This window comes from Chiloscyllium plagiosum, chromosome 6 (genome assembly GCF_004010195.1).
Source record: "Chiloscyllium plagiosum isolate BGI_BamShark_2017 chromosome 6, ASM401019v2, whole genome shotgun sequence".
Lineage (NCBI taxonomy): Eukaryota > Metazoa > Chordata > Chondrichthyes > Orectolobiformes > Hemiscylliidae > Chiloscyllium > Chiloscyllium plagiosum.
In genome coordinates this window covers 46,662,441-46,676,632 of record NC_057715.1, presented here as the reverse complement: position 1 = coordinate 46,676,632, position 14,192 = coordinate 46,662,441, and the positions used below count along the sequence as shown (strand labels likewise).

The 14,192-nt window shown below is 41.3% G+C and overlaps 1 protein-coding gene across 1 annotated transcript in view; it reads right to left on the bottom strand.

The window, feature by feature from the left end:
- The window catches only part of abcc4 (ATP-binding cassette, sub-family C (CFTR/MRP), member 4), a 438,076-nt gene that overhangs the window by 335,354 nt on the left and 88,530 nt on the right, over positions 1 to 14,192 (bottom strand). The window contains exons 7-8 of the mRNA XM_043692688.1: positions 9,199 to 9,324; positions 448 to 725 (exon numbers count right to left, since the gene is read on the bottom strand). Coding sequence (XP_043548623.1) covers positions 448 to 725; positions 9,199 to 9,324 — 404 coding nt within the window. The remainder of the gene's footprint in view (positions 1 to 447; positions 726 to 9,198; positions 9,325 to 14,192) is intronic.

Below are 14,192 nucleotides of genomic sequence, written 5' to 3'. Positions count from 1 at the left end.
CATACTAAATTGCATCAGTCAGACGGAAAAGGGTCTGGGTGGGTTACACTTCGGAGGGTGGGTTGATATGTAGAGTTCTCAGGGGTATGGAATCAAGGTGCATTGTTAGGTATAGATATTAAGGAGTATGCAACCCAACTGGTCTGTTTCATAAGGGTATCAAGTAGTGTGGAAACAAGAGGGAAATGGAATTAAGGTGCAGATCAGCCTCTATCTAACTGATTGAGTTGAATAACCTATTCTCGTGCCTAAGTTACTAACAGTTGTTTTATTACTTCCTATAATCTTTAGTTTCCAGAGCAATTATATTATCTTTATTAATTAATGCGGGTACTAAATATCTTAACTGACAAAGTGCTCTATTTCCTTGCATTAATATTCTTGACCAGGAGATTGGAATTTCACCAAAGTAATAGACTTTCTCTTGCCAAGAGAAGCAAAATCAGCAAAATCCTTTTTTGATTCTTGTACATACCTTTATCCTTCTAATGCTGATTAATCCCTCAGAAGCTGTCTGAATAGCTGCTGGGAAGAACAGGGTGACTGTGAGTCTCACAGCACTGTACAACGAAACTGTGACAAACACATGACTTGCTGTGATGGTGTTGCCAAGTAGCACGTATACCAGGAATGTAAAAAACAATATCATCTTGCTTGCAATAAAAAATGAGGCCATGTTCAAGGCACGTAAATAAGAACTTAGTAGAACCTTGGCAATCTCCTTCCTGAAATTCAGAACAGAACCACCATTTGTTTTTGTCTTTGAATGTTTGAACAAAGGTTTGATTTATAGGTTAAATATTCATCTGATGTTCTCCATTAATACTTTTGATAAAGTACATTCTTATTAACAAACTTAGTCTTACTGTGATTCAGTAGGTTAGTATTTATTAGAGATATAATGACTATATATACTTGAATAACAGTTGATCTTATGAAAATGTTAATCTGCAAAAAAAATCCTTTCACGTATCCTGTACATTTGTTGATCCTAGTTTTTGAGGGATAGGAAGAAGGAAATCAAGTCTATAAATAGAAGCCATTTTGAAAACAGTGGTCAGCATGAGAATCAAAACCAGGACCACATGGAAACACCCCAAAATGGGAGTTAATATTTCTGTGTAGTAATTATGACTATTTGCTGATGTGGAAATTTGAGCTAATGAAAATCAATGGAAATGGAATGTACATCACACAACTGGAGGAGTAAATAACACAATGAAAACCATAGAACAAGAATGGCAACAAGGAACTGCATCATGGAAAAAAAGGTCATCAGTAAAACATTAATGGAAATTTGCAAAACTGACTATTGCCATGCTTCTCCTCTCAGGTTTTGTCTGGCAAAATTCTCAGAAAATAAACAAAAAAGCAAAAGAACTACATATGCTTGAAATCAGAAACAAAAACAAAAATTGCTTGAAAATCTCAGTAGGTTTGGCAGCATCTGTGGTGAGAAATCAGAGTTAACATTACCTCTGCCCTTTCTCCATACAGTATCTTCTACAATACAGTGATGAAAATTTTCTACTTAACTGCTTTGCCACTTCCTTGCTCCCCATAACTATCTACCCCCAGATTCATTTTCTAAGGGGCCGATGCTTATTTCTATCACACGTTTCTTTTGTATAAAGAAGCTCTTATTGTCAGTTTTTATATTCCTCACTAATTTGACTTTGTAGTTTACTTTCTCTCATCTTGTTTTGATGGATTGTGAATTTATCCCTGTCATAGGGGCTATCGTGGACTTTTGCTTCCTTGCATGTTTTTTCTTTCAACTGTATACTCTCCTTAACTTCCTTGGTTAGTTAAGGTTTATCCCTCTCATAGGAACTTTCCTACTTACTGGCATTTTTTTAAAACCCCCTTACATCCTTAAATGTCTGTCCTTGCTTGCTTACTAATCTAAGTCTCACATTCCAACTGAATATTAAATTTTACCATGTTATGATCACTTCTTCCAAGGGGTCCTTCTACTCTGACGTCATTTATTAAACCTGCTTCCGTTCCTATTACCAGATTTTGACAGCACGGTGGCTCAGTGATTAGCACTGCTGCCTCACAGCATCAGGGTCCCAGGTTCGATTCCAGCCTTGGGTGACCGTTTGTGTGGAGTTTGCACATTCTCCCAGTGTCTGTGTGGATTTCCTCCGGGTGCTCCGGTTTCCTCCCACAATCCAAAGATGGTGCAGGTTAGGTAAATTGCCCATAGTGTTAGGTGCATTAGTCAGAGGGAAATGGGACTGGGTGGGTTACTCTTCAGAGGGTTGGTGTGGACTTGTTGGTCCGAAAGGCCTGTTTCCATGCTGTAGGGAACCTAATCTAATCTAATCTAAGATAGCCTGTTCCCTGGTTGGCAACATGACATATTAATCTTGGAACTGAAATGCATTCCATGAATCATTGTCATAGCTACCCTTTCCAACTTGAATGACCAATTAACAAGATGATTAAGGTCACCCATAATTATTGCTTTATTCTTTTTACAATCTTATAATTTGATTTATGTCATTTCCAGCAGTGTGGCTACTGTGGCTCAACACTACTCCTACCAATGTTTTCTTTCCCACCCTGTTACTTATCTCCACCCAATTCCATATAACCATAGTGAAGACTATCTCTCAATTGTCCAAGTTTCATCACTTTGAGCAGTGCAACCCCAGTGCAATCCCAACCCCACCTTTTCCTTCCCTCATCTTTTGTGAATAGTAAAATATTTGAATGTCAAGTTCACAGTTCTGATTTCGTTATAACCATGTCTCCATAATAGTTATGAAATCATATCCATTTACCTCGATTGGTGTCATCAGATTGTCCACCTTATTCTGAATGTTTTGTGCATTAAGGTACAAAGCTTTTAGGTTCGTCTTTTGCCATTTGTAAATAATTCTATCTTTCCTTTGCACTGTGGACTCATCTGCCTCTTGCCCCTGATCACGTTGTCTACCTTGTTTCATTTTCCTGATCTTTCATTTCATCTTTGTTTCTCTTCCCTTATCTGCTTAGATTCCCACATCCTTGTCATTCTAGCCCCAGGAATCTGAAACCCTCTGCCTTTCACTATCTTTCCAGACATATGTTCATCTGATGAACAAAGGACAAAGAACAAAGAAAATTTACAGCCCAGGAACAGGCCCTTCGGCCCTCCAAGCCTGAGCCGATCCAAATCTACTGTTTAAGCCTGCCTCCCAATTCCTAAGCATCTGTGTCCCTCTACTCCCCACCTACTCATGCATTTATCCAGACGCATCTTAAAAGAATCTACTATGCCTGCCTCCACCACCCCTGCTGGCAACGCGTCCCAGACACCCACCACCATCTGCGTAAAGTCCTTGCCACGTGTATCCCCCTTAAAGTTTTCACCTCTCACTTTGAAAGTGTGACTTCTCTTTACCCTGGGAAAAAGCTTATCGCTATCTACCCCGGTCTATACCCTTCATGATTTTAAAAACCTTAATCAGGTCCTCCCTCAATCTCCTTTTTTCTAATGAAAACAAACCTAACCTACTCAACCTCTCTTCATAGCTAGCACCTTCCATACCAGGCAACATCCTCATAAACCTTTTCTGCACCTTTCCAAAGCATCCACATCCTTTTGGTAATGTGGTGACCAGAACTGTACACAGTATTCTAAATGCGGCCAAACCAATGTCTTGTACAATTTAACATGACCTGCCAACTCTTATATCAATACCCTGTCCGATGAAGGCAAGCATACCATATGCCTTCTTGACCACTCTATCCACCTGTGCAGCAACCTTCAGGGTACAATGGTCCTGCACTCCCAGATCTCTCTGCTCATCAACTTTTCCCGTTCACTGTATAATTCAATCTAGAATTAGACTTGCCGAAATGCATCACCTCACATTTGGTTGGATTGAACTCCATCTGCCACTTCTCCGCCCAACTCTCCAGTCTACCTATATTCTCCTGTATTCTTTGACAGTTCCTTAAGCTTTCTGCTATTCCTCCAATCTTTGTGTCATCTGCAAACTTGCTGATCATACCAACAGTGCTGTCTTCCAGATCATTTATGTATATCACAAACAACAGTGGCCCCAGCACTGATCCCTGTGGAACACCACTGGTCACCTTTCTCCATTTCGAGAAACCCCCTTTAACTATTACTCTCTGTCTCCTATTGCTCAACCAGTTCCTTATCCACCTAGCTAGAACACCCTACATACCATGTGACTTCACTTTCTCCATGGGGAACCTTATCAAACACCTTACTAAAGTCCATGTATATGACATTAACATATGATGTATCCCATTATTTCTCCTATGACTAGCACATGGTGCTGGTGTTAATCCTGAGATCATGATGTTTGAGGTGCTACTTTTCAACTTACTTTCTAAATTTCCATATTCAACATTTGAGACCTCCAGCATTTTTTGACCTATGTCATTGATACTGATGTGTATCTTACCACTGGCTGTTCATTAACCCCTCCTCCAGAATGGCATGCAGCTGCTCTGAGACATCCTTGACCCCAGCGCCAATGAGGCAGCATACCATCCTGGAGTTTTGTTTGTGGCCACGGAAATAGTTAGCTATTCCCCTTTCAACTGAATCCCCTATAACTATTACACACTCACACGTTCTCCTCCTCTCCAATGTAGTAGACCCAAACATTATGTAACAAGTTTGCCTGTGTTCCTAGTTTCCCCTGAGAAGCTATTCTACTCTAATCGTGTTCAAAGTGGTATATATGTTTATCAAGGGAATAACCACAGGAGGTTCCTGCACTACCTGCCTTGTCCTCAAAATCTGCCTGGTGATCATCCATTCCCTTCCTATCTGTGGAATCTTAGCCTGGGTGTGACCACCTCTCTGTCCATGCTATCCACCATACTCTTAGCTAAACAAATGCCCGTAATGTCCTTAGCAAGTATTCCAGATCGGAAACCTGGGCTTCCAGGAGCTTCAGCTGCTGACACGTCATTCACTTGTGTTGGCCCTGGGCACTGTAAATGTGCTTGGCTTCCCACAGAGCTGAAGCAGCAAACCACAGCTTTGAGCTATCCTGCCATCACTTCCCTTTTGAATTAAACCTTTTAAAGGCTCTTAAAATCATATGGTCATATTATTCATTAATTACTTTCGGGGTCTTCTCCCTCTGACCTTACTGAAACAGAATATAGCCCTTGAACTATAAACCACAAAATAAAGACTTTGCAAACTGTAAGCAATAACAGTAGCATAAATACTTGCTGTCTGTACCGGAAGGGATGCAAAAAAGATTTACACGAAAATAACCGAGACTGCAGAGCTTGAGTTATAGAGGCTGGTTAGGCTGGGGCTTTTTCCCCTGGAGCATAGGAAGCTGAGGGTGACCTTATCATGGTTTATTCAAACATGAGGGTATAAATAAGGTGAATTGCCAAGATCTTTTCCTCAGGGTTGGGAGCCCAAAACTAGAGGCCATAGGTTTAATGAGAGAGGTGAAAAATTTAAAAAGGGACCTGAAGGCAACTTTTTCACACATCTTTCATTAAATCTATGCCCTTGGTTTTAGACTTATCAACCAAGAAAAGGGTGCTTTCTTATACACTCTACTCTCTAATTTTTTTACACTTCAATCAAGTTTTTCAACAGGCTCCTATTCTGCTGGAAATTACCCCACACTGCCCAACATTGTCCAGTCTAAGCAATAGTCCCATTAATCTTCCTTGTAGTCTCTGTAATGCAATCATATCTTTCCTATAGTACAGTGACCAAAAATGTGTACATACAGTCCTCCAGCAGGGTTTCAACCAGTTAGAGTAGAAAATTCCAGCTCTTCGATTTAATGCCTTGATTGATAAAGTTTAATAATGCAATATACCTCTTGATTCCCTTACCTGCCTTTCTAGCTAACTACAAGGATATGTACAAAAGCACTCCACAGTCCCTTCTTTTCTCTACACTTCACAGTATTATAAAAATAAAAAAGTTCTACAGCATGGAAAATGGCTGCTTCACCTTTAGTGTCAGCACTGATCAACTGCCCAAAATCACTTCCTAGAACTTGGTGTGTAACCATGTAGATTAAGAGAATGATAGAAATTATGAAATGATATAATTCTACCATTTATTGTGCATGCCCCAAGTCTTCTTTGCAAAACACATCAGCTTGCACTTCTCTAGACTGAACTTTTTCTCCCATCCATTGATATTGCTGATAGCTAAGTTCGATACCCATGAGGATGGCCTCAACTAGGACCTGGGGTTCATGTCACACTACATCTCTCTCTCTCTCTCTCACACACACACACTCACATACCCTCGCATGCATGCACACACATACAGAAGTCTCAGAATCTCTAGTGTGGAAACAGACCCTGCAGCTCAACAAGTCCAGACGTAGCTTCCTAATAGGAACTCACCCAGTTCCATTCCCTTACATTTTACCCCTGACTAATGCATCCAACCTACACATCTCTGATCACAAGCACCTGATGAAGGAGCATGTAGATTAAGAGAATGATAGAAATTATGAAATGATATAATTCTACCATTTATTGTGCATGCCCCAAGTCTTCTTTGCAAAACACATCAGCTTGCACTTCTCTATACCCATGAGGATGGCCTCAACCAGGACCTGGGGTTCATGTCACACTACATCTCTCACACACACACACACACACACACACACACACACACATCTCAGAATCTCTAGTGTGGAAACAGACCCTGCAGCCCAACAAGTCCAGATGTAGCTTCCTAAGAGGAACTCACCCAGTTCCATTCCCTTACATTTTACCCCTGACTAATGCATCCAACCTACACATCTCTGATCACAACCACCTGATGAAGGAGCAGTGCTCTGAAAGCGAGTGCATCTAAATAAACCTGTTAGACTATAACCTGGTGTTGTATGATTTTTAACTTTGTACACCCCAGTCCAACACTGGCACCTCCAAATCATGACTATACATCCCTGAACACTGGACAATTTAGCACAGCCATTTCACCTAACCTGCACATTTTTGGATTGTGTGAGGAAACCAGACACCTGGAGGAAACCTACGCAGACATGGGGAAAATGTGCAAACTCCACACAGACAATCACCTGAGGCTGAAATCAAACACAGGTGACTGGCGCTGTGAGGCAGCAGTGCTAACCACTGAGCCACCATGCCATCTCAAAGTAAAGCCACACAGCCTGAGGAAGAACATGCAAGCTCCACACTGACAGTCGCCCGGGGGTGGAATCGAACCCAGGTCCCTGGTGCTGTGAGGCAGTAATGCTAACCACTGAGACACCATGCTGCCATCTATGGGGTGAATTTGCATTTGCAGATACATTCTATTTTGCTCAAAAAACACACAATCTGCAGGCACTGCTAATAACAGGACCTCTGCTATTATGGGCCTTCTCTTTGGTAGCTATTTAACTGAAGTCAGCAAACATCTCAGCAATTATTTCCCAGGTGACTTGTCCCTCATTTAGTTGAAATCACGTGACTCCTTCTAAATGCTATTTTGAACTCAATGATCAAAATAACGGACCTCAAATGTCTTCACAGAACTGAAAACCACAAAACATTTTTCCTCATTTTAGAACCAAACTCTGCAATAATGTTATGACCCTTCATTTTATGGTTGTAAATATTTGCTCTGCACTTACCATTCAGTAGAAATACCTCTCTCAAATTACCTTATCGAGATTATGAATCTTACCAAAATTATTTTGTCCCTAAATTGGACTAGTCATTTGGGTCATAGTAATACTTTAAGACTTGTCACACTGTTGCTTCCTCTAACTAAAGCTTCACATTCCTGGAAATTAATGTAAAACACTGTAGTTCCTGGAGGAACTCAGTAGGTCCAACAATGTTTGTGGAAAGAAGAGCAGAGTTAATATTTCCTCTTTGGAACTTCCCACTCCATTTCCCTGATAAGAGCTCTGAATGAATGCATTTTGAGGGGCTCTCGTTTTCATTAAAAAGATTTATGTAACTATGTCTTTTCTCTCTCTGAATCACAGATTGCAGATCCAATTGAGACGTGGCACAGATTGTATTCCAGACTAAAATATAAAAATACTGATAAAAACATTGGAATCTCCTGTCCTCTTAATATACGATGAAAACTTCCTTCCTCTTGAAAATGACCTAGGTGTTGCCTTCCAAAGATTTCTAATGAGAAAAGATGCCCATTGAATGTAGTGGGAAGGAGGAGCAGGACAGAAAAGGGAAGATGAAAGAGTTTTTATGAAATTAAATACTATTTTCAGAAAAGTTACACATGTTGTCAACTTGAAAAGGTATTGTGAAAGCTTACAGGAGGACATTTTGCATTGGTCACATGGACTATCACATTTTATAAATCTAAAGTTAGGAGACTAATAAACTTCAGATTCAGTTTTCTCAATTTTTTCTTACCATTGTTGGAACTTCAGAATTTAACATTAAGTAAGCTCATGACTGTTATTGTCCTGACATGTGGCCCAACCTTTTAATAATGCAAATTACATTAGCTGGTGCTATATATACATATAGTGTTCTCTCTCTCTCTCTCTCTCTCTCTCTCTCACACACACTCACACGTGCTGGAAATCTGAAATAAAAATATAAACGTGATGGAGAAACTCAGCAGCTTTGGCAACATTCGTGGAGAGAGAATCGGAACAAACAATTCTGTCCCAACGTGACTCTTCTGTGAACACTCTCTCTCTCTCTCTCCATTGTCAGTGCTAGTGCTACTCAGCTCTCCAACACTGTTTTTATTTCACATAAAATTTGGCCTTGCTGTGTAAAAATCAGGAACACAAACATTACTTCCTGGACTATTAATGTAAAATCCAGCTGTCAGATAAATTACAATATACCAGTAACTTACTTATAAAATGACCTGGGTTTTCAGTTCATATTTACTGAATGAGTAAATGGTACTATATTGTATTCTGACCAGTCCAGAAATCCATTGTTTGCAAATATAGATTACCTGGAAACGTTTTGGACAGGCCCAAGCAACTCAGGGCATGATTTCTGTCCAGCACTCTGGCACAAACATGGAATATACAGTATTTTGAGAAAACTTTTATCATACTTATAACTGGTTCACTGTGTTTTGTTGTTTTGCAGTTCACGTATTTATAGCTAGACACTTTTAACATTAATCTATGAATCAGAAAAGTCTGAAATCCAGAAACAGTTTGGTCCTAACCATTGTACACACGTTATAGTGTATATGGTTTAAAGAAAACTTACTTTCTAACTTGAGCAATCAAATTTGAAAAGGGCGTTTCCCATGCATACATTTTGATGATTCGCATTCCTGATATAACTTCATTCATTATACGAATTCTGTTATCTGTCAGTATTGCAGTTTTGCCTCTAGATGGGTCAGGAAGGAAAATAAAACATCTTAGCAAATCAGATTTATTTTCAAAATTCTTTGTAATAGTAATTAATCTTCAAAATCTACAAAAAAAGACTAAAAATCATGAAACACATCTGACAAAGAAAAGTACACATGATATCACTGATATAATGGATGTTCCAGGATTTTGACCCTGTCCTGAGCTATGGTTTTGGACAGGAGCATGAATAGGAAAAGTTTAAAGGGATATGGGCTAACTGCAGGCAAATTTGACTAGCTCAGTTTGGGAAACCTGGTCGGCTTGGATTAATTGGAGCAAAGTCTGTTTCCATGCTGTGTGACTCTATGAAAATGAAGAAACTGTGATACATTTCCAAGTGAGGATGATGTCCTTATATATGTGTAAAACACCTTGGGATTTTCCATAATTGTGTTTGCCAAAGACCTCTTAGCCCTCCTAATTCCTTGTTTGAGTTTTTTCCTGAAATCTTTGTCTACTTCGAGGGCTCTGTCTACTTTCAGTTTCCTAAACGTTACATATGCCTCTTTTTTTTGATTAGGTTCTCAATTTCTCGTCATCCTTATCCTTCATTTTTGCAGGAACATGCTGGTCCACAACTCCAATCACCAGGTCTTTAAAAGATTCACACAGGCAAGATGGGAATTCACCTTCATCAGCTGCCCCCAATTCCTGCCCAATATTCTGATAGTTAGCCTTCCCCCAATTTAGTACTTTCACCTAAAGACAGAATAGGAGTTGTACACCAGAGAATTTCCAACCTCTGTCCTGCTCTTGTAGCATAGTATTTAATTGGTTGGTCCAGTCACTTCCAGTCAATAGTGACACCCATACATTAATCTTTTAATATTGAGGGTTTCAGCAACAGTAACACAATGACATATCAAGGATTAATGGTTAAATTCTCTCGTGTTGAAGATGGTCATTTCCAATCACTTCTGTGGCATGTGTTATTTCCATCTATCATCCCTAGTTTGGATGTTGTGCAGGTCTTGCTGCATTTAGACAGAGACTGCTTCTATTTACTGAAGTGGTTCCAGGTATGAGAAACTTCCATCTATCCTCAGCTGAAAAAGTTGGAATTGTTGTTCTTATTGATAAGGCGGCTGAGAGGAGATCTAATTGTAGATTTCATGAGTGGCCTGGACAGGTTAAATAGGGTGACACTGTTTCTGCTTTTAAAAGAAACAAAAGTGAGAAGCCTTTGATTTAAAATTATGTGCAAACAGAGCAAGGATGACACAAGGAAAATCTTTTTCAGACAACAAGTTAAGGTATGAAATGCACTGGCTGGAAAGGTGTTGAAGTCAGGTTCAAATGAGGCAGTCAAGAGGGTATTTGAATAATAGTAGTGTGCAGGGACACAGGGAAAAGGCAGGAGATTGGCACTAGATAATACAGCATGATGGGCTGAATAGACTAATAATTTTGAGATTCTGTGCTTTAGTATCTGAGGCATCACAAATGGTGCTGACCATTGTGCCAATCAATATCCCCATTTCTGACTTTATGATGGAGGAAATGAAGTAAAGAACACCTATTAGTCTATCGTACCCATTTTAGCTCTCTGCAGGCACCAACAAATTTGTTCCATGACCCCATATTTTTCCCAAAACCCTGAAAGCATATTTCAAGGACTTTTGGCAACATTTCAGGAATATGGGCATCCTTGCAAGGTCAGCATTTGTTGTCCATCGCTAACTGCCCTTAAACTGAGTGGCTTGCTCGGCCATTTCAGAGGCCATTAATTGTCAAACACATTGCTGTGGATCTGGAATCACACACATGCCAAATTAGGTAAGGATGGCAGATTTTCTTCCTTAAAGGACATTTCTGAACTAGTAGGGTTTGCTCAACTATGATATTTCTCATGATCACCATCATGGAGACGAACCTTCAATAACAAATTTGTTAACTGAATTTAAATTTCACCAGTTGCCATGTTGGGATTTGAACTTGGAGGAGAAAGTGAGGACTGCAAATGCTGGAGATCAGAGCTGAAAATGTGTTGCTGGAAATGCGCAGCAGGTCAGGCAGCATCCAAGGAGCAGGAGAATTGACATTTCGGGCATGAGCCCTTCTTCAGGAATGAGGAGAGTGTGCCAACAGGCTAAGATAAAAGGTAGGGAGGAGGGACTTGGGGGAGGTGCGTTGGAAATGCGATAGGTGGAAGGAGGTTAAGGTGAGGGTGATAGGCTGGAGTGGGAGTGGGGGCAGAGAGGTCAGGAAGAAGATTGCAGGTTAGGAAGGTGGTGCTGAGTTCGAGGGTTGGGACTGAGACAAGGTGGGGGGAGGGGAAATGAGGAAACTGGAGAAATCTGAGTTCATCCCTTGTGGTTGGAGGGTTCCTACGCGGAAGATGAGGCGCTCTTCCACCAGCCGTCGTGTTGCTATGGTCTGGCAATGGAGGAGTCCAAGGACCTGCATGTCCTTGGTGGAGTGGGAGGGGGAGTTGAAGTGTTGAGCCACGGGGTGGTTGGGTTGGTTGGTCCGGGTGTCCCAGAGGTGTTCTCTGAAACATTCCGTAAGTAGGCAGCCTGTCTCCCCAATATAGAGGAGGCCACATCGGGTGCAGCAGATGCAGTAAATGATGTGTGTGGAGATGCAGGTGAATTTGTGGTGGATATGGAAGGATCCCTTGGGGCCTTGGAAGGAAGTAAAGGGGGAGGTGTGGGCGCAAGTTTTGCATTCCTTGCAGTTGCAGGGGAAGGTGCCGGAGTGGAGGTTGGGTTGGTGGGGGGTGTGGACCTGACAAGGGAGTCACGGAGGGAGTGGTCTTTTTGGAACTTGTGATTTGAACTTGTGAGCATTAGTCTGCTCTCTGGACTACACTAATTTGCTGCTGCCATGTATTCATGCAGTGCATTCCAAATGATAGCAGCTCACTTGAAGTTTCTTTTTCTTGAGTCAGCTATTTTTCAACCAAGATTCATAAAGTAGTCTGTAGCAAACTATGTTCAAATGTAACAAGACCTGGACATTACAGAGGCTTCGGCTAAATAATAGAAAGTAACATTCATGCTACACAAATTCCCGACAATGACTATCTCCAGTAAGTGATTATCTGACCACTATCCCTCGACATTCAATAGCATTACCATTACAGAATGACCCACTATCAACATTGACCAGAAATTCAACTGGACTTGTCATATAAATACCTTGGCTACAAGAGCAGGTCAGAAGTTAGGAATATGGCAGCAATTAACTAAAAGCCTGTTCACCATCTACAAGGCAAAAAAAGTGATGGAATAGTCCCTAAATGTCTGCGTGGGTTTCCTCCGGGTGCTCCGGTTTCCTCCCACAGTCCAAAGATGTGCAGGTCAGGTGAATTGACCATGCTAAATTGCCCGTAGTGTTAGGTAAGGGGTAAATGTAGGGGTATGGGTGGGTTGCGCTTCGGCGGGGCGGTGTGGACTTGTTGGGCCGAAGGGCCTGTTTCCACACTGTAAGTAATCTAATCTAATCTAATCCAACAATACACAAGGAGCTTGACATCATTCAAGACTGGCACCACATCAACAAGCATCCACTCCCTCCGCCATTGATGCTCAGCAGCAGTAATGTTTACCACCTGCAAGAAGCACTGCAGAATTCACTAAGAATCTATACACAGCTCTTTCCCAACCAATTACATGTCCATATAGAAGGACAAGGGCAGTAGATACATAGGAACACCACCTGCAAGTTAGCTCTGAGCCACTCACCATCCTAACTTGGAAATCTACCATCATTCCTTACTGCTGCTTGGTGAAAATCCTGGAATTCCCCTTCTAATGGCACTAATGGGTATACTTACAGTACTCAGACTTCAACAGTTCAAGGCAGCAGCTCACCACCACTTTCTCAAGGGCATGTAGAAATGCATCCTAACATCTCTCCTGAAGAGTCTGGCCCTAATTCTCAGACTACACCCCCAGCTCTAAAATCTCCAACTGCTAGGGATGGTTTTCTTTATCTATCCTGTCTATTGCTGTCAATACTTTGAAGACTTCAATCAGATGAGTCCTTAACCATCTAAATTTTACAGAAACATAGAACATAGAACAATACAGCACAGAACAGGCCCTTTGGCCCACGATATTGTGCCGAAATTTTGTCCTAGCTTAAGCACCCATCCATGTACCTATCCAATTGCCACTTAAAGGTCACCAATGATTCTGACTCTGCCACTCCCACAGGCAGCACATTCCAAGCCCCCACCATTCTCTGGGTAAAGAACCTACCCTTGGCATCCCCCCTATACCTTCCACCCTTCACCTTAAATTTATGTCCCTTTGTAACACTCTGTTGTACCCAGGGAAAAAAGTCTCTGTCTACTCTATCTATTCCCCTGATCATCTTATAAACCTTGATCAAGTCACCCCTCATCCTTCGCTGTTCCAATGAGTAAAGGCCTAGCACTCTCAACCTATCCTGTTTCGACCTATTCTCCATTCCAGGCAACATCCTGGTAAATCTCCTCTGCATCCTCTCCAAAGCTTCCACATCTTTCCTAAAATAAGGCGACCAGAACTGCACACAGTACTCCAAATGTGGCCTTTTCCAAGGTCCTATACAGCTGCAACATCACCTCACGACTCTTGAATTCAATCCCTCTGCTAATGAACGCTAATACACTGTAGGCCTTCTTACAAGCTCTATGCACCTGAGTAGCAACTTTCAAAGATCTATGAACATAGACTCCAAGATCCCTCTGCTCCTCCACCTTACTAAGAACCCTACCGTTAACCCTGTATTCCGCATTCTTATTTGTCCTTCCAAAATGGACAACCTCACACTTGACAGGGTTGAACTCCATCTGCCACTCCTCAGCCCAGCTCTGCATCATATCTAAGTCACTTTGCAGCCGACAACAGCCCT